The following is a 21,832-nucleotide window of genomic DNA, read 5'->3' on the forward strand; positions in this document are numbered from 1 at the left end:
GACTGCTGCGATGCTTTTCTTGTCCATTCCATCAGAATAAACCCAAGATAACCATTACAGCTATATAAAACCTGATATAAAATGAAGCAAACTCTGAAAATAATTAATCAGTGGTGATCAAGGCACAGGGGCTTTTCCAGGGATTAAAGACCAGCTGAGGAGCTGATGGCCTGGTGCCCAGTGCATTAACCGATCTGATTGCTTTCAGTGTTCCTCGAAATTCCATTTGCCTGATTTGCCTATCGCATGAAAATTTCATTGCACTTCAGCAGGAAATGTTATCATTCAAACTCTCAGCGTTCTCCACTGGTCCTTGTTTTTGACAGAGACAATTCTTGTAGTAGCAACGAGTAGTGCTACATGGTCATAATAAACACAGACCAATTAACGTGAAGAGATTCACTGCAGAATTCAGTCCTTTAAACTAAGGCTATTGAACAGGAAATGACACCAGAAAAATTTTCATAAGCAACACCTTTTAATGACAAGTTTTTCTTGGACCTTTTTTGAGCAGATTCTCCAACGAGAGTTAACTAATGAATAATTATTTGTTTGCTTACCTTTAACTGACAAATTCAGGCACAGTACTATTAATTTACAGTCCCATAAAAGTAGTTTAATTAAAGAAGAGAAAGTTACTTTTGCATTTTAAAAATAAAAAAGATAAAAACCGAAGTTCTCTGTGCGTTGTGAATTTGTACTGAAGTGCAACAGACCACAAGTTGCCTTGTTTGGTCTCCTTAGTGTTACCTGTTATGTTTGGACAAGAGAATAAAAATTTAATTTTCACATCAAATGGAGAAAATGCTTCTTTCCCAAACATCTGCTGTGCTTTCTGGCAACTGCCATCTACTCAATCTGCAGAGGCTAATGTCTTTCTGACAATTACTGTTTCGTATTCTCTAAACAAATACAGTTCTTGTCTGATGAATGACCATGAACTGAGTTAAAAATACCTCTGGTATTAAGTAGATAACAAACATTTGTTTTGCACGGCTAAGCCCCAAACAGTCATTTGGTACTTCAGGTGATGAAGGAATGCTCAGAAGGGCACAAGGCCTCACCCTCTAAATTCTTTTTGTTGCATATAGGAGACAAAGCTTTTCCCTTTTTTCTTTTCCTTTCCCACTTTCCTTTCCTCTTTTACCTTAAAGTTTATGATAATATTAAAAGTACTTCTGGCACACCACGAATGCGAAGTAATAAATGGTTCAAGCACAGTAGTAGATTTGGGTGCAGTGAGCAGCTGCAAATGGCAGCAGGATGCCTGAGGCAATGAGCTTGCCAGGGTCCTGCTGCCTGCCAGGGCTGTATCAATGTCGTACTCAGGATGGCTTCTGCCATAGATGAAGAGCTACTTATGGTTGAGGATGGGATAATCCTTCCCTGTTCTGGTCCCAGGCATGCTACTTTTGCCTTCCTATGGCAAGAGTGACCCTTTTTTGAGAGGCCATCATGCCTCATGATTGGGGCAGAATATTCAATTTTTGCTTACAGACTGGTAAATAATTGTAAGATTGGCCTATGCAGATGTGTATGTACAGATGTGTATGTACCTGTTTTCTTCAGGCAAGCAGAAAACTCTGTAGGGAGCTAGTTTCATTCTTTTTTCCTTTCTCTCATGATAAACTTGAAAGAAACAAGAGAAAAAGAGTTGTGCGCATGTAATAGCGAGAACGAGTGTTAATGGGACATGTGGGAAATACGCCTATATTACAGAACACAATGTTGCTCATTTGCTACAAGATGTGATGGAAAACCAAATCTTTCCCTTTACTTTTTTTCTCTCTCTCACCTGAAATAGCTACACAGTAGAAAGTTTCCCTCAGGAGATGATTAGCACCACTTCACTGCAAGGTACTTCGTGAAGTTTTATGCTGTGGATTTCATTTGTACAAGTGATACGTGTGCTTGAACAAGGATGAATATTACTGCCTGGCTGAAAGGTAGTCCTTATTGATTAACTTCAGCATAGCACCCAGTAGGTAGAGAGAGGTTCATGGTTTAATTTGTTTTTGCTTCCAGGTCACTCTTCAGCCACTTTTATTTTCATTTGCAGCAACGTTTCCCTCCTCCCTCCTCCATTTGCAGCACCTACTTCGGTCTCAGCTGTTTTGATTTATCGACCGCTCAGATTCAATGCTTTGTTCCCTGGAGAAGTCTTAGTGTTTATGTCTGATCTACGGTCACCTACACTACTTATTCCAAGGAACTTTAATCTCCATATGGATGTGACCTCTGACCATTTGCCAAAGAGCTCGCTGTATTACATGATTCATTCCAGCTGTGTCAGCATGTTCCTCTACCAGCACATATGAAAGCTTATAGTTTTCATTTCATTAACTTTTCGGGTCTCATTATCAGGTTTTGAGGTCACTCACCATCTTTTGTAATACACGTCTAGATTAACTGTTCTCCAGGGTTCCTCTCAAATTGGTTGCATGGCTGGGAGTCATTTTCCTCAGGTTGTGACTTCTTGCCCAAAACAAATTAAAGTGGCTTATTGCTGGTTCCCTGGTCATCCAGTTACAATGCTGATTATGGTTTTCCACATGGCACACTACTGGTTTCCACAACTGATGGTGCACAGATGTGCTGATAGGAACACAGGATGAAGCTTTATGGGCTGTGAAGAAACTCTTGGGTTGGAAACCTGAGCACTCTGAGTGTGAATGTCCGTTCCTTGATCTGTGAGATCATCTGCTTGCTTGATTTTTTAATGGATGTTAGGTCTAGTAAGCATGATGCTGCTATGCGTTTGAGAAATGTGAAATGGATAGCAAACTGGATACCTTTTTTTTTTTTTTTTTTTTGTACTACATCTTACTTTGCCAATTATGGGCAGATAATGGTCATTAGGGGAAGATATTTATTGTCTATTTTTTCTGTAGAGCAGTTGAAAAGGCCTTCTGTGGCAGTTCTGGGCTATCTCTGAATAGTCTCTTAACTGCCAACAAGTGAAAAGGTAAAGCTTTACAAGTGGAACTGGACTGAATCACATATGCAGAGCCAATTTATAAGGAACTGTGTACATATAAATATTGTGTATCCTTGAGGAAAGAGACCGTCTAAGTGAGAACCTTGACACAAATATGAAATGATTTGTGAAAAAATCCAGTGGTTGATGAATTGTTAGCACTTCTTTATGCTCTGCTGTAATTTTGTCTTGGAAGATGGTGTCTTAATTTTACATTACAAATCTCCTGAAGCCACCTGCCATCTTTAGAAACACTCCCTCTCCACTTCTGCTGGCCTCCCCTCAAAAAGACAAACAAACATGCTACCCCATGAGCTGGAGAGGTTCTCTTAAGTATGTTTGGTAACAAAAAGTGAAAAATAACCAATATTATGTCCTTGAATAAGTATTTTTCTAGAATATTTGCCTCTTGGTGTGCATTTCTGTGTGTAAGCAAAAGTTAACATGACGTGAAAGCTGAAGAGATGATGAACTGTCACCAGGCTTTTTAGAGTGCTTTCCTCTTCCAAACAGCATTGCTGCTGACTTCTAAACTCACTTGTTTCTCATACTGTTGCTGCAATATTAGGTTCCATAGCCATTCATCTCCCTATTGACAGACATCCTCTTACCCTTTAAATAAATGATGCAGTTGATTTTTGTGCAGACCAAGCTTGCTGGTTTTGAGGCTCAGTGAAGAATGTGCTGAGCTAGGATCATATTGTCCTAGATGTACTGTTCTTCACAGTACTAGTTGCTTTCCTCATCAAAGAGAGCAGCTTAAAGAAACAGAGATTAAAAACTCCCTTTAAATATGTTGTTTCCATATGTTTCTGAGCTAAGAAATTAGAAAAAGAGGAGGTTATCCAGGATTAAGGTTTTCTGATAAAGGCATTCTGCCTGCATGTATATTGCATTGAAAGAGTGCTCCTTGGGAGTGATTAGAATTAGTCACAGAGATGAAATGGATGTGGACAGAATTGACTAGCAACTTTCTGAAAGCCTTCCTCTTTTTTGATATTTTCCTTGTAGTTTTGAAGTGCATTACTGTGATGTTTGATATTTTATTAACAATAATTGTATTTTCCTTTATTTTTAATTTTTATTTGAGGATTTCAAAGAGTTTTAGGAGCATTAATTGCATATCTGTGGTGCCTTGACTTCTTTGAAGAAAATGAAAACAAGGTCTTGTCAAATAATTAGTAGAAAAATTGTATTAAACTGAGAATAAACAGTTCAGTGGTGATTATTTAGCCAAATATACATATTATACTTGTGCTGGCTTATAAGGCACAAGCCTAATAAATTCCTAGTTTGTACTTGCCCTTCAGAGATGATGACTGCCTTCTCTGAAAACTGTGAAGGCTGCCTCTGCAGAGTCAACTATCTTCTGGGCTGGAAAGTACACAGGTAACAAAGAGTTCATTCCTGTAGCCGGTTCTTCAGGTCAGAGAGGCTTTTTGGAGGCTTTTTGGACTTGGGCACCTGAGGGCTGTTATTACCCATAGGTATCTCATTATGGAAGGCATAAAAATTCATAGCAGGGAGTGTCCCAGAGGCTGCTTTAACGAGCCCTCTCTTGGTATGTCTGTGTCCTGTATGGAGAGAGAGAGAATGTGTCCTTAGTTAGCTTGAATAGCATTGGTATTTCTAAGGAAGCTAAGCTGTAAAGAAATCGGGATAAGGAGGAAACTACCAGCACCAGACTCCTGATCAGAGGTAACACAGAGTTCTACAGTTATCAAGATTCGTCCTCTGTCCTCCCCAGTGCTTGGCTGGCAGACGTCTCCTCTCTTGGTATGCAGAAGGTGTTCAACAACAGGAACCTTTCTCTGGTACTGTTGCTGATAAAATGCATCTCTCCTTGGAGAGTTCTTTTATTTAAATGTGAAGATGTAACTGAATTTCAACTGCAAATATTGACAGCCCTTAGGTTGCAGATCTGAATAGGTTTACAGGTGAAGAGCTATGAATTTGTGGGCTTTTTATAAGTGAGCCCAAAGGGGCTTTGCTCTCCCAAGTTTGGCTTTCTACTATCTCTCATTGCAGTTCTCCCTGAAATGTCTTTCCTGATGTGCTTGGTATAGAATTCACTTGCTGTGATCTTCACACTTTAAAATCTCTTCAGTCCCTGCTCCTCTAATGCGTTGGCTTCCTGAGAATCCATTGATTATAAAATATTTTAAGACTGTTCTTGAGTATTTCAGTTCTTACGCTCTCAGCTGTAACTTAAATGTACTCTAAACTTGAGATGGAGGTTTATCTAGTGCAATGTGGAGAATAAAATGTGAAGGAGAATATTCTTATATTCTTTCTTTTCTCTGCCTTTGGGCACCTGAATGTAGATACAACAGATATCAATAGATTTAGGGAGAGAATAGTCTGTTTGAGTTGATGGTTAACTTTTAAGATAATCAGTGAGTTTTGCTAACTGCAAACTGAGTGCTTGTCCTCTAGATTGCTGAATACTGAGAAGAATGGTACATGGAGCTAGCACATTAACACTTAGCAATTGTTCAGCGATTGTTCACAGATGTGTCTGAATATTAAGAGGAAATGCATATGGGTGTTCAATAGAATGAAGAGTGTTAAGATGTGCGTGAACAAGCAAGAGGAAATATAGATGTGAGCATGTAGGAGGGAAAAGACTATTACAAGGGCAATCCAATTAATGCAAATGATGCATGCAGATGTCTTTGGCTTTTTAGTACCTTTCACTCTTTTACTCCTTAGGATCTGCATGCTGGGGACAAGGGAGAAGAGTGCTGTCTTCCTTCACGTGGCAGCAGTACTCCTAAACCTTAGAATCCTACCCATGTCAGCAGACGTAGAGGGGACACTTTCATATGCTTGCTTGTGTATGAATGAGTTTAGAGTAAAACAGCCACTGAACCAAAGGACACATTCGTAATGGAACTTAATTTTGTGTCTTCAAGTGCCTGTGTGCCTGTGGACTCCTTGCTTTTTATGGGAGCAGAGTCAGTGTTTTAAAATTCAAACAGGATAACTCAAAATAACTGAAAGTAATCGCCCCTTCCTTTTTTTTTTGGACTGTATGCTGAGGGTCAAATCCTGTTTGATTTATTTTGATATTGACTTAACAGGACTATTCACCTAAAGGAAGCAGGTTTGGGTCTTGAAAATAGACATTCTTTCAGCTACATATTGATCGCTGGAGCTGGACCTAGTCCATCCTTATGATGTACTTTCTGACAAAATGGCTTCTGCTCTTATCTTGGCATCTAATGTGTAGTGAATAATGACTTTAATTAAAACAAGACCTGACTGCTTGGTCGCTCAGATGAGATACATAGCAATCTCAAGAATGTGGCTTGAGCAGTTGCAAATTTCTGCTTTTTCTTTACTCCACTATAAAATGTCCTTTTCAAGAGACAGTCCAGGCTGTGACCTTGCTCTCCTCAAGTCAGCTGGAATTTTGCTGTTAACTCCAGTGAATGCAGGACCACCACTCTAAGCCCTGTAGGAAATCAATGGAAACTTTCCCTGTTTACTCCAACGAATTTGGGCTCAGGCCTTTAATTTTTGTCCATCAATTTATTTTCTCTAAATATTGTTGCACTGAGGTGTTTTGTGGAAAAATACTTTGGAATGAAGTGGTGTGGCCAATTTAATTTCTCTATGCATTTATTGTCCTTACTGATTTATAGAGAAGCTACTTTCCTACAGGCTGGTAGCTCTTTTCACTTTTTTTCATGATATGGTATTAGGTACTTGCATGAAAATTCAGTCTGCCAATAAACTTAATGCAGTAGCTATCTACGATACTTTTATGCTGTCTTCGACATTTTTCCAACTTTCTGTAAAATACATTATGCATTTTCCTGCTGTAGCATATTTTGCTTAAAACTACAGTGGAGCTTTTTCCCCAGGAAAACAAACAACCAAACACCTCTGTATACAGAATTTCTTTTTACATTTAGAGTGCACAAATAAAGACTGTATTTTCTTTCCAAGATTGTATATACATAGTTTTCTGCCCATTGAGGTGGTTGTGAATACAAATTTGGCAACAAAAGTCAGGCAGCCCTCCAGCTGTGTTTGAAACACAAGCCCTCCAGCTTGTGAAACCAAACCACGCACAGCAAAGGAACATTGCCAAGCCAACCTTTTAAAAAGTTACGTATATATTTGAAAGCTGTCCTGTTTTTTTGTTGTTGTTGATGATGTTTGTTTGTTTTTGTGGAAAAGCCATTTAGAAGCCTAAACTGTATTCCTAACTCTTTTTAAGGTTTAGATTTTCCACTTACATCAACTCATAAAAATTTCTGTCCAAGCACTACAGTAAAGTTAATGATTCAATAACAGAACCTGCCCATATTGCATCAAACCAAGGTGTTCTCTATCTATCTAGTAACAGGTACTGTTTTTAAAAAACAAAAGGGTTTTGTGTATGGGAAAGGGGTCAAGCATAGAGACTGGGAGTCAGGGCAGTTTTCCAAGCTTGCCATTGTAATGTTTTCATTTGTTTCACTGCATCTCTTTATTTCTGAAAAATGCTCTCACTTTCACCTTCCTTTCTTTATCCTGCTGTACCTCCACTATTCCACACACCTACACCAATACCTGTATGTCTCTTCTCATATAATGAGCCGGTACTACTTTGGTGGTGAATAATTTTATGTCTCTCTGTCTACCTCACTTATTAAAAAAACAAGCAAAATAAAACCAAACACACACACACATAGTGCTGTTAATTTACAAGGAGCTTTACAAACACAGGTAAGAGGCATTCAAGGCTTTAAATAAGACGAGACAAATGCAAGATGAAGCACTTGAGAGCAGTTCAGAAAAGTGAGGAGATGGAGGAGGTGGAAATGACTTATGCAAAGAAGAGACGAGTTTTATAAAATGGGGTTTCTGAGCAAGGGTTTTAGGCAGGATAGAGGGTGAGTGGAGGAAAACAGTCAGGTACAAGGAGCAGAACAGTTAAGGTGTGAAGGCAGGAGTGAGGAAAGGAGAGGAAACTTAGAGTAAACTCAGACAGATGGTGCTGAATTGTGAGGAAAGGTGCTTGAGAGGAAGACAACTGATGGAGAATTTATGACAGGTTTGTTCAAAATGGGCTGGGAGGGACTTCAGGAATTCCATATAGCTTTATTTATTTATTTATTTATTTTGACAACACTTGACTATCTATGACAGCTTTTTGGCCTACTTTATTCATAGCCTACCTGGAATTATAGAAGCCTACCTACATGTTGTTATGATAGAGGGTTTCTCTGCTATTTAACTTTCCCTTGCATTAAATATTGCCCAGTCCATCATGTCTGCGTGTGAAAGGAAAGAATTGAATATAAAACCTGAATGCAAGATACAAAGCCAGAGGAAGAAATGTGCTCTTTCTCCACGTCTTCTTGTCTGACATGTCTAGTTCACTAGTCCAATCTCCTTTTCTCCCTGCAGTTTTGTAAAGGCCAAGGAAGACTGGCTGAAAAATTGATTTGGTATGCTGAACTAATCTTTATTAGTAAGAATAGGATAAACTTAGGGAATAAGCCAGATCCTACAAGACGCTCTATCCCTTTATCTTCTTGGGACTTAAATGGGTATTCAAGGGACTCAGTATCTTGTAGGACTGTATGTATTGGCTTTTTCTTTATACACTGATGTTTTATTTTGCTCTCCATCACTTATCTCTGCAATTACTAGGCCAGCACCAAGTTAAGCAAGGGACATGCGAAGTTGTGGCAGTGCATCGTTGCTGCAATAAGAACCGGATTGAGGAGCGATCGCAAACAGTCAAGTGCTCCTGCTTCCCAGGGCAGGTGGCTGGTACAACAAGGGCTCAGCCCTCATGTGTGGAAGGTAAGCAGTCTCCCGCTCGCTCATGGTTCATTAAGATTGTTTGAGAAGTTTAGTCTCCTTGATTGTTTGACTTCCTACTGCCTCAAAAGCATAATCCTTCCTTTTGTTAATTTTGAAAACATTGCTGTGCATTGATGATAATGAGTCTGTGCATAAATCTGGGTGTAATTAATCCTCTTAATATATGTACTCGTCCATTTCATGTCTGTGCCAATAGAACTTGTTATTTTTTCACACAAAAACTCTCCTTTAAAACTAGTCTGAAAACAACATAAGCCAAAAAATTCGAGCTAATGATATTAACCCTTCCAGTTACCTTTAGACATAATAGTTTGGCCAAAATGTCACTGGATAATAAATGCAGTCCTAAGACTGGGCTTGCAGGTAGTGCTGGGACATCTGATTTTGAGAGCTGCTCTCCAGATGGATGTTTCCCCATTTTATGTGCCCAGTGGGATCTTATGCTGGACATCAGTGCTATAATGATGCCCCATGTCCATTCATTTTGTGTGTTGTAACTCAAAATAAGTTAGAGTTGGTAGAGCAGAGCAAGCATACTGCTGCACACGGTGCAGTGTCTAAGCTAGGACACCTACCTGATGAAAGAAAAATGTGGTGTAATTGCCCTAGTCCATCAGCTTCCTGGGTAGATGTGAAATCCTCTCAGAGCTCAGTGTTGCCATCTGTACACTTTTAGCAGTTTTAGCGGTTTTCATCTGAAATGAAATGTGTTACATACACCAAAGCTAAAATCGTACCTTGATTATAATGTTGACCAGGGATTCTGAAACTCTCTAAAACTTTCTTACCCAAGGTTCACTTTGCACCTCATCCCCACCCTTTTCCTCTCTGTCTTACTGACAGTTCAGAAATTGTGGGTCACCCTTTCTTCCCCCCCCACCAGAGGCTATTCCCTGGAGAGGCTGCTGCTGATGCTCTTATTATTAACTTAATAAGCGGTTATACTGAGACTGAGATTTGTTTTTCATCACATAAAAAATCTAGTGAAAGTCTTCTGTCATGTATATATAAATAGGCATTCAAAATATATTAAAACAGAAAGTTCTGTACGATCTACACTTGAATTAAAACAAATCAAATTGAGACAATACCCAAGTAGCTAACTGCTAATTAATACTGATGTAGATGTTAATAGATCCTCCATTTTATTAATTCATAAGGAAAATGCTTGCTCTCATTGTTTTTTTTTTCCACATGAAATTGTAACCATTACAAGTTAAATATAAAACAAAAGCCTCAGTCCTTTTTTTTAAACTTTCAGAGCTATTTAGTTCTAGATGTAAAATTCTAACTACGTGCAATATGTCTGAATTTTTAATGTATTTTCCACCTTTTATTTTTAAGTAAATAGATTTTTTTATCTGACTAGACTTTTCATGCCTTGTAATTTAGGAACACAATCAACTTTAATTGTACAATTTGTTAAATACTTTTTTCGTCAAGTGAGAAGTATTCTCTGTGTTTTTTGGTGATACGTCAAGCAACAGAAATACTTTTATATATGAAAGATAATAAAAACGAGGCATTCTTTTAAGCTTGCCTAAGGATTGCAAAGGTGACATTATCCTTCCATGATAGAAAGACATCAATGCATGATACAGTGGGAGTTTAATTGAATTTGTCAATGCAAATAGTTGCTAAAAGAATTTAATAGCTATTTTTTCTTCAAGCATAGTTGAGATTAAATAAGACAAAATATTGTGAATGTAAGGTTTTGGTTTCTAAAGTGGAAGCCTATGATTCTACCTCACCTCTTAAGGTAACGCTTTAACATATTTCACTTATTTTTGCAAGCATGTGGGACTACAGTCAGTGTTTTTCAGTTGCGGTAGCAGAGAAACTATAACTATCTTTCCTTAGCCTCAGGATTAGATGTGTTTTCTCCCACTCTGTATGCATCCTTCAGTAGGCTTCTATGCTGTGGAAACCAGAAACAGATTTAAAAAAAAAAAAAGTGTTGAATTTGTATATTTCAGACTGATACAGATGTTTTATTTTCCAACACCTTTTTGCCAAAAGCAGGGATGTTTAATTTGCCTATATTTTGCTCTGAGTTTAAAGGGAAGGATGTGCCCGAAGTACAGATTAATTTTTCTAACCAAAAGAAAAGAACCTGCATACCAATTGATTTACAGTAAACTTTTAAAGCTTGTTTTTTTTTTTGAACTTCAGACCTTATCCAGTAGTAATTATCATTTGCATTAGAGTAGCAATTATCTCTGTGCTCTTGATCATGCATGGCATGCGTGTGGTTGTTGGTACCACAGTTTCTGCTTCAAATTGCTCACATGTTGAACTGTGTTTAGATAAGATGAGGAAATAATGTAGATCACACTCAAATGAGAAGGTGTCTGGTAAGTGCCACCCACTTTTTGTATCAGACTACAAAATCTTTGGCCACACACATGGAGAAGCTTTTACCCATTTAAAATCATGATAAAAAGTGTAGTGCTAAGTATTTTTTATAGAAAAAAATGATTTATATATATGTTCTTTTGACAACTTTTGTTTGGAGAGAAGTGCATTAAATATGTCGGAGTAAATCATCACTAGCCAAATCAGCTTCAATCCAAGCAATTCTGTTAGTCCTAGAATTCATGAGGAAGAAACACTCAGATTAGAAAAAGAATGCCAATGAGACTAAAGAATTCAAAGGCTTTCTAGAAGGTCAAAGAACCACAATAAAGGAGCAGGACACCTTTGAAAGCCCATCTGGGATCCACACTGAAGAGAAGAGGGTTTATGGAAACAAGAAAACAAAAAAACAATGCATAGCAAACAGATAAAAGTACAAATTGCTGAGAAGATTTCCCTCCCACTGGTTTTGAATGTATTTCAGAATATTTGAGTACTCAAAAGGATGCTAATGCTGTGTCAGTATTCAAAGAGAGGAAAAAAACAACAACAACAAAAAAAACACAACAAAAAATAGAATGAATAGTGTATTGCAAATTTGTATGGACAGCTTAATCCAATGAGGTAGGAAAGTCATCTATATTTGTCCCAACTACAGACAACATGAATTTGTTTGTTAAAGTAGAATACAAAGAAATTATTAAATAACAGTAAATAAAATTATCGGCCCATAGTATGTGAAATATTGAAATTGCTAATACTGAGGCGGATTAGTACCACTGTTCTGCTTTTGGTAAGAAATAGAATGGTGAAGAATTTTCTAGTTTGTTAATTAGAGAACCTACTAACCAAGATCTACTAGCATACCTCAAAAACGTTCATCTCCACAGAGTCAGCAGGAGGAATTGGTAGTCAAATGGCACATACATACTGAGATTTCATGGTACTTAGCTCTACATCTGCCCCTCTGAAACATTTTCAGTGGTGACCTGAAAGCAAATATAGAACCTATCCCGACAAAAAATGTATGGATTTCACCTGATGGGGCAAAGGAACAAGTAATAACAAGCCCAAGGTAGTCACATGGCATGGTCCTGCAAGGAGGAAGTTGAACCTCTTTGAAAGAACTCTGTGTTAATAAAGACAAATGCATTGTGTTGAGAAACTGAAGAAGTTCAATCAGCTCAGCTTATCAGGCAGAAGATTGAAAAGTTACTTGATTGCAACACGTTCAATACCTTCACAGGGAGAAAATGATGATTGCTAACTGGTCCTGTAATGCAGAAGAAGAAAGCACAAAAGAAGAGGTTTGAAAGGGAAGAAAACCAAGGCTGTTTCATGCTGAGATTATTTAATGCCATTAAAAAAAAGTCAATGGGAGAAGTTTCTTTCTTCACCTGCACCCAAATGGCTTGGAAGACACTGTGTAGCCAAACACAGCTAGGGGCACAGCACAGTGAATTGCACGAGGCAAGACAAGATGATGTATTGGCACCTTTTGGCCTTAATCTTTATGAATCTACTGTTTCCATGGAGCCACATCAGCTAGGGAACGATGTCAGCAGAAGATTTATTTCTGGTGGGGTAACCACCAGCAAATCGACCGGCAAATGTCAAACTGAAGCAGTCTCCTTTCTCTTCATGAGGGTGGTTGTATATGAGTATGACATAACTGCTCTCGTTTCTTAGAAAAGTCATCTGCTGAAACCTCTCCAAGAGTGCCTCAATCTGAAAAGAAGAGGAAACCTTTACATTCTTCAGAGAGTCACACTGTTAAAAGTGCAAGTCATTAAGGAACTCTTGCTCTGAAGATGAGCGTAAGGGTCTGATGGAGAATTTTAATAGACTAATCCCAGGAGTGTGCTTGATACAAACAGCTACAGCCATTTAGGACATACAGGTCAGCAGAGTGGTCATTAGAACTACAAAGAAATTGGACACAAAGTGGATGCAAGAATCAGTGCTTTGCTACAGCAAAGAATGAGGAATTTGCTGAAAGTTAATAGAATGAGATCTGTATTAAGTATTTCAAAGTGTTGCCATTAATTTGAAGAGAGATTTCAGCACAGAATAGAAATCAGTCAACAGAAGAGTAGTGGTCATTTTCTCTGTAAGTGTCTAAACAAGAGATGAATAGAAGGTGAAATAAGCAGTCTGTTGAAAAGCTTGTGGATCTTGTTGGAGTTAGATTGACTCCACAGTGTTTCCCACTCTCACCTGTGCTTGTTTTAATGAAAGATTGCACCGTTGGAAGTGATGGGCTTGGTTCACTGTCTTATGTACTTCATTTCCACATGAACCTCGTGGACCAGAAAGTTACATGGGCACAGAGTGCTGTGTGAAGCCGCTTCTGTGCTACATTTTTGACCAGTCAACCAGTGCCTTTTTTAATGAGCAGGTACTAGAAGCAGGGATTCTAGGTATCTGAAGGGAGAGCTGAATGAGAGAGGTGGTTTTTAATGTCTGAAGCTGAACTTATGTTTTTAAGGTAGCACTGTAAACATGAAAGAAGGTTCATGTGTCAGAATGAAGGCAAACTCTTAGCGTGTCACCACATTCAGGCTCACAACAGCACTGTGAGGAGCTGTGTGATGCGGTAGCCAGACCTCCCAGGAGGGCTTCCTGGCTTTGAAGCAGAGCTCTGAAGACACAACCAGCTTACTGCCAGAATCATGTGCTGAGGTCTCTGCAGATGCTTGCAGTCTTCTTGAATCTAGTCTTCTACACTTGGCCATGTTTATCTGAAATAAATCTGGTATAGAAGTTGAAACAAATTTAGAAAGTAGAGAAGATATAAAATAAATTACTGGACTATTTATCTGGAGTGGAAGTGGTACCTCATCTCTTAGAAAGCACCACCAGGTTTCATCCATGTCATCAACAATCAACCAGCATCAATAGAAATGATCTAAGATTTAAATGATGGGTGACAGGAATCATGCATTCATTTTATAATTTTTGGAGATTGAAAAAATCATTTATAAAAGCCAAACTGGTGTTTCAGAAATATATTTTTCATAGTGCTCTTCAGGTAGTCTTAGAGTGAAAGTGCAAAACAAAAGTAATTGAATGAGCATTTCAGCAATATCCTGATGTCAGCTTGCCTGCTTGTCACCCTAATTTGAAGGTTGTAGAAATATGAATCTACCTTGAAATTAAAAGGAAAAAAAGTGCTTTACAAGAAGTAGATGAAATTATTTTTGTTCATCTCTTTTGGATGTAGTGTCTTTTAAAGCATGCGGTTCAATATTTTGTGCACATAGTAGAATAATGCAGACTAAATCAACATTTTCTGCCATATTTTATTTTGAAATCCAATTTAGTTTATGTACGATTACGAACTGATATATTTTAAAATCATTTTCTAGAATTTGATGAATCCTGTGAACAGTGCAAAACGGAGAAATACATGCTGAAGTTTGCAGTAGTAAAGTTTGCAGTAGTTTGTAGGAAACTATATGTTACCAGCAGTATTAAAAAGTCATGACTATGTTTATAAAAATAACAAACATTGTCTTATTAACAGAAATTGGCTTAAGGCTAGAAAATTAATACATTTGCACAGTTAGTGTACTACTGAAGTCTTACTGAAACACGTTGCAAAACTGGCAGTGTAACTGCAAGTAGATTTTCAGTTAATTATCTAATATTTTCCAATGGTTTCCATGTCCTTATTTGCACTATTTGCTGACAGAACTCACATGCTTACATATCTGTGCAATTCTATTTTCTTACCCAGTGGAGGAAGAAACTGGCATTTCTTCATCCAGCCTCACATATGCATATCCGGGTTAAAAGAGAAGCCTCAGTTTCATACCACCTTACAGCAGATACATAGCTGGAGCATGCAAATGAAGGAAGGAAATCACCTCTGTAGATGGTGGAAGTGGTAAGGCACTTCCAGATGTCAATTCAAAAATGGGAGTCAAAACACACTGTAGTAGTGCTTGGCTATCTTCACCATTTGCATATGTCATTTATCCTTCTGTATGTTTGTGATGTTTTTTTTTTAGCCACATCTTCAGCTCAAACACGGTCAGTGTGCTAAGCCACAAAAACAGTAACTGTGGGTTCTACTTTTTGTAATCAAACAACTGAACAGCACACATGCAACCTCCCTACAAAACCCAACAATACTAAAAAAGATTGTATTCTGTTTCTCTTTCCCATTTCTTTTTTCAAGCTTCTATTGTTCTACAGAAGTGGTGGTGTCATATGAACCCCTGTTTGGATGGAGAGGACTGTAAAGTACTACCAGACTATTCAGGTTGGTCTTGCAGCAGTGGAAATAAAGTCAAAACCACAAAGGCAAGTACAGAGATCACCTATTTAAATATAGGTGGCAGTCTGCTGGTGGCATTTGCTTATTGCATTGCATCTGCAGGTGTGAGCACCAGTGCTGGACTCCTCAGTGTTCTGGAAAGTGGTGATTAATGCAATCATTCTCAGGGAGGAAAATTCTGGGTTGGAATTGCCCCTTCATTCCCAGCCTAATTAAGTTACTGGAGTCAAACCAAAGAAATAATTCAGTTGGAATCACTGCTAGTGGGATAATCGTGTTCCAAGATCAATTCTTCAACTTGCAGACTGACTACATAGATCTGAGGTTTTTACCAGTGTCATCTAAAGTTATAATCCTGTGCTACTGGAAAGTCCTTTTAGCTTTGAATGATGGCCTTGGGAGTTGTTGAGAATTTGTACTGACATCACTGGAACTGTGGGACACTGAACACCAGTGGAAATCAGGCTGGTTCAGATAATTTCTAATTACAGGCTGTCATGTAGACAGCCTGTTTTTTAAACAAAGCTTTGCTGTGCCATCCTATTTCTTAATTAATGGCCAGCAGAAAGAAAATATCATGTTCTCTGTCTGCTTAACAATCTAAAATGAGTTCAGTGCATTGAAGTTCAACAAGTCATAGCAAACTGCATTTCTAAATGTATCATAAAACATGAGTCTTCAGCAGGGAATAGCAAGCAAAGACATATGCTTAGCTTTTCCCTTTCCAGCCTCTTCTAGATAGGAATGAATGTTGTTGATTAGGTAACAGTCTGAGTTAATAAGCAAATACTGACACCAAATGTTGCTTAATAATGGTTGTTCTAAGGAGTGAAAACTGTACTAATACCGGATGAAAGAAGGAAAATTAGATGGTTTGAGCAGCTGTGGTGTGACACCAGTGTCCAGAGCCCAGATGCACACATGCATATGGTGGCAGGTTCACTGGAGAAAACTGACTTTAAAAAAAAAAAAAAAAGGGTCTGAAAAACCCTATTGCTGTTTTTAAGATCACAGAATCACCGAATGGTAGAGGTTGGAAGGAATTCCTGCAGGTCATCATGTCCATCCTCCCTGAGCAGACAGAGAAGTTATTGCGAATCATTTACCAAAAGCTGAAGGTGTAGTCTATGGCTTGCCTAGGCTCGGCTGTGTACTCTGTGACTGATACTGCACCTGAAAGATGACCCTAGAATCAGTATGGGAAACTGGAAGTCAGTTATTGCAACGTATACATTACCCTCAGCCTTTGAATTTTTTTCACAGGCACTGACTTTAGCTACTCATATAGAGGTAACAGGCAGTGTGGTAGCATCACACCGAAGGGTAAGAAAGACAAGTAGGAGTTTCTGTATATTGAATAAGACAACTTAATCTCTGGACATGCCAGAAAAGAGCTGACACTTTGTACCAATAGGACCTTATTGGAAAAGAATTAGCCAGGGTTAAATATCCATGATCCCCTTAAGAGTTTCTAGAGTGGTGAAGGCTAGAAGAAAGAACTTTACATTGGCATTGATGGCTGAAGGCCTGAGGCATTAAGTCTTCGTTCATGCATTTGTCTCTTCCTTCCTATGAGCAGTTGCCTTTCACTTCATTGAGGTCAACTGACCACATGAGTCATATAGCCTGTGTTCATGACTCTTGCTCTTAAACAGTGAAAAGAAGCAGCCTGAGCCAGTGGGATTTTACTAATAGAAGGGCAAATTTGGCATGGATCATTTATTTTATTATCCATGACAAAAATTGCAACCAGCAAACTACAGAATATGGTAATGCATTCTGATGAGTTTAGGGATGTCTTTATAAAGCTGGAGTGGGACAAATCATCCTGCCTGCAATTAGACCTGTGCAAATTCATCAACTCCATCGAGTTTGTGTGGGTCTAACAGAGGGCAGAGTGTAGCAATATGAGTGCAAATGTTATTTCATTAAGCTCGTCCTCTACTTTGCTGGGACACAGAGTGATGCATTTTGCATTGATTTTTATCACCATAGGAGATTGAGGGGTATTTAATTGAAAGGATGAGCAAACTGGCACTTGTGCTTAAATTTGAATCATTCTACTGTGTTACTGATATGAGAGCTGTTCATACTTTCCTTTACATGTTTTTGCTTTCCTTTTGCTGCCTTTTTATTTTAGATTTTAGCACGTTAAGGTAGGACTGTATTTTATTGTGCAAGTGCTTACCAACAGTTTAAGGGAGATCCTGGTTCTGATTGGAGTCTTGGAGTACTGCAACAACAGAAATCATTAGTGGTTAAACATCTCAGTGAAATGATGAAAGAGAGTCTTGAAATTCAACTAGTGATTGGCCATGTTAGAGAAGGGAACAGGGGCCACCTCCCACTAGATCAGGTTTCTCAAAGACCACTGGATTCATTCTGCCCCACTGCAGGCATGGTTCCACCCAAGCTGAGTTGTTTACATGTAGGATTCTCCAAAGTCACACGGAGAGAAATGGGTAATTTCATAGCATGACTGTGCCCATCTACAAGAGTATTCACAGAGACTACTTCTTTCTCTCTTCTTAAAAAAGACCCAGGTGACAAGCGTACACATACATGTAAATGTCTGCTTGCTACACATCAGAAGCTGTGCCACAGAATTTGTTCCTGCATCCATATTTCTTCTGTAGATATTCTGCATGTCCTGTGGGTGTTTTCCTCTGTCTACGAAGTTACAAATGTTGGACAAATATAATGAGTAATGGTAACTGCAAATTCTGAACAGAAGTTTGTGGGACATGCAATGTTGGTCGGCAAAGAGAATGGAAAGGAGTAGAGAGGATGGAAAAAAAGATTCCCTTGCTAGAAAGAAAAGTAAAGTATTGTATAATTTATTTTTTGATTTAAAAATGAACCAAAGATTTGTTCACACTCAGCTCAATCAGTAAAATATGTATTAAATGCATTATTAAAACTTGGCACAAGTAGAGGACTGTCATATCTGATTGTGACCAGTAGTCCAAACCATAAATCAGCCTGTGTGGCTCAGTGCTGGGATACTTAAATAAGAAAGATACAGCAAAACCCTTGTGGACAATTACAGAAAATGTACCCATACATGAAATTCTTCCAATTTAATATTTGGCTGATATCTAAAGCATGAGAGTTGAGATCCATTCCATATTAATTTTTTTTTTCTGTGTTATGTAGCAAAGATGATCTCATTACCATTTAAATTTCTAATCAATTTTTAAAGCTTACTAAGACCTCGGGATCAGAGCTAGCTGGGACAATGAGTTCCACAGGTTAATTATACACTGAAGGAGGAAATGCCAAGTAATCACTTTTAAGACTTCTATCTTTTTATTTTGTGAAAATACGAGAATAATTGAAGTATATGAAACATGGGAGACTCCTGATGCCACTCAGTGTTTAGGTGAATAGTTAGTTGCTGAGTGAGACAGTTAAAATGTGGAAAGTTGAAGAGCTTGTGTTTTACACCAGTTACCTTGGGGAGGGAAATAAAAACTTCTCTGTGCAACATGTCTGTGAAGTTTTGTAATGTGTCTAGACACTACAGAGCAGGGTTGACAAACCCTGCAAACAAGCCTTGCAGGCTACCTATTCTCATCCATTTTCATGATGGGAAATCTGATGTGACTCCTCCTTAGTGTGTAGCCAAACCGACTGATCTGTAGTTGCCTTCCATAAGATGGACAGCTGGGAATGGGTAGCACTTTGCATGAATGGTCTTTGGGGGTGTAAGGCATACTCTCGTGCCATAGGCATTGCTGTTGAAAATGACTCTAAGCAAAATAAAGCAGAAGAAGATTTCCATAAGGTGTTGTTGGCAGTTTAATAATAAACAGCCATTTCTTTATCTGCAAGTCTTCTTTATCTGATTGAACAACAGTCTAGTTAACATTTGCATCTGGAGTCTGTTTCTGTGCAAGTTATGTAGGTCTGACTGGGACCAGTTCCTTCATGATGCATTCTTTATACAGTTCCTTTGCAGCAACCAAGCTTGTTTTATCATCCTTGATTGATTCTGTGTAGGTAACTGTTTACTCTTCTTTTATAGGTAACACGGTAGCAAAGAATAAACCCGTGGGTCACTACCAGCACAATGGCACGTGCGACTGTGTTGCTTGGCTGTCAGACAGACCCTTTTTTTGGTGATGATGCTATTGACTTAATTCTTTGAACTTACAAAAAGTCAGTGAAAAGAACAATACTCCTTTCAACTGTGGTTGCAGTTCCTGAATCTGGATTTTGCTATACAGAACAATACAAGATTTTTTTTTTTTTTGCAAGAAAACACAAGGAGATTTGGTTCTACCTGAAATGCACCTTGGATTCTTCAGGTTCTGACACCTAGCAGCAATTCATAGAAGCATACACCTGGACTTCTGCAGTGCATCAATGATAAGACTTTATGACATTAAGATATGTAAAATTGCTTTAAATGAGTTTAGATCATGAAAGTAATTTAAGTGGTCATAGAAAAAAAGCTTACGTTACAACCAATATGGATTTATGTGAGGTAGTTCTCACAGTACAACAGAAAAATACAAAGCTGATCCCAATGCTGAGTGAGTAAATGTCTGTGTATTTTCAACTGTGATTTAGTAACTATCAAGGTTGTTTGAAGGTGAAAAGATAGCATTTCAATTAGTAACAATTATTGTGGGGCATACTTTGGTTATATCTGTGCAAGTAAATTTATTTCTTTAGATAGTTCTAGGTACTTTAACTTTTACATTCATAAGTGATGGCAGGGAAGCATGAGGAAGAGACAAAATTTGAAAGCAGACATAGTTTTTCTTAAAATAAATCCATTCTCTAGGGGAATAGCAAAGTATACATATTCCTTGCCTCTTTGAATCTAGATATGGGAAAGAATTTAGCCATTAGCTAGAAATATTCATTCAGATGCCTGAAAAAAGGAGAGCATGCTTGTACTGCATAAGGAGGGCTTACTGGAAGGAGAGTAATTTGTTCAGATTTTCATAGCTTTGGTTATAAGTCCTAGTAGGTAACTTACTTAAAATTCATGAACAAAATTCTAGATAAAAGTGAATCTTCACTTTCAATTAGTTCTTGTTTAGAATGATTATAATAATTAAATGTCCAGTTCTTTGACAGACTGAATTTCCAAGTGATTACATTTTGTGACACATAATTGTTTCATATTATTGTAGATGCATTTCATACTGTTTTTCTTATTTGCCTGTTACAGTTTTTTGTCATCAGTCTTCATAAATAGAACAGTAAGTAGAAGCGAAGCTGTAGCCAGGCTGATTCCCATTACATCATTTTGTGTCTTAAGATGCATTAAAACCGACTGAGAATGCAATGATGCAGATGGATATCATGCAGATGAACTGCTGCTGACCCAGCTACTGAACTCATTGTTATGCTTTATGTAAATGTGAGTGTAACAATGTAAATCTAATTTTTACATAGCCAGGAAAGAAACCAAAATGAGTGTGTTGTACTAATTTAGATCATTGTGCATAAGCTTTCTAGTTTGTGGGAAAGATACTATCAGCAGTGTGGAGCTGCTCAGAGTAATAATTGCTGGCCTTTGATTTACTGGAGTGGATGGGAGTATTCAGCCAGGTAATTCCATAGCAGGTAGTGGTGGAAAGATCTAGCCCTGTGTTTTTTGGTTTTGACTTCTCTGATTTAGCTCACTTTCAATTATGCATTTGATTACAGCTGGGATCATAGTGGTCAGTGTACTTGGTGATAAGTAAACAAGAAATGTTCCGCTCTGTGCATGGACAGCTGAACAGGTATTCTACCTGAAAGACTCTGCTTGCCCGAACGAGCTCTACATTCCTAATTTTTTTTCATTGTTTCAATTTTCTGATTAAATTTTAAAAGTACCTTTACTCTTTCTATTATTTCTGTGTATATCTGTTCAAGAGTATCATCAGTGAAGATGGTTTTTGTTTACTGTTTGTACAATGTTGACCCATAACTGGTATTTATTTATTGGGTAATTTCTGTATAAAAGCATAGTAAAAAGCCATCAATGAGCTGTTCTGATCTATGTGGTCAAACAAGAATTTTAGAGAAAAGTTATTTTTCTTTTTTTTTTTTTTCTTTTTGATGATAAATGCAAAGAAAATATGTTATTTGCCGGTGGTCGTACAGGGAATTTGTGGCAGAGTTGAGAACTGAACCAGAACATGCATCTGATTAAATTTTTCTCATGGGGAGCATAAGAAGGAGAGCAGTACGTTACACGCCCTGCAATAGCTGCCTGGAAGGGGCACTCAGCTTCACTGAGGAGAAGGAAAAATAGACCATAAGTTTGATAGCATGGGATTATGAAATAGAGCCCAAATGAATGACTTGCCTTCCTAGATCCTTAGCTGATGACAGAGATTTTACATTTCTAAAACAGCTTCATTCCAGAGGATCTTGGGTTGATTTAC

The 21,832-nt window shown here is 38.1% G+C and overlaps 1 protein-coding gene across 6 annotated transcripts in view; it reads left to right on the forward strand.

Moving 5' to 3' along the window:
• The window catches only part of TAFA4 (TAFA chemokine like family member 4), an 80,991-nt gene extending 59,551 nt beyond the window's left edge, over nt 1–21,440 (forward strand). For 5 of the 6 annotated variants that reach the window (XM_072044355.1, XM_072044354.1, XM_072044357.1 and 2 more), the window contains 3 exons: nt 8,627–8,782; nt 15,342–15,425; nt 19,468–21,440. In XM_072044355.1, the coding sequence (XP_071900456.1) occupies nt 8,627–8,782; nt 15,342–15,425; nt 19,468–19,565 (338 nt within the window). In that variant the 3' untranslated portion in view covers nt 19,566–21,440. Of the gene's footprint in view, nt 1–8,626; nt 8,783–15,341; nt 15,467–19,467 lie in introns of all 6 variants that reach the window. The other variant, XM_072044353.1, reaches the window with a different exon arrangement.
• Nucleotides 21,441–21,832: the final 392 nt, after the last annotated feature.

Source organism: Anas platyrhynchos, chromosome 13 (genome assembly GCF_047663525.1).
Source record: "Anas platyrhynchos isolate ZD024472 breed Pekin duck chromosome 13, IASCAAS_PekinDuck_T2T, whole genome shotgun sequence".
Taxonomy (NCBI): Eukaryota; Metazoa; Chordata; class Aves; order Anseriformes; family Anatidae; genus Anas; species Anas platyrhynchos.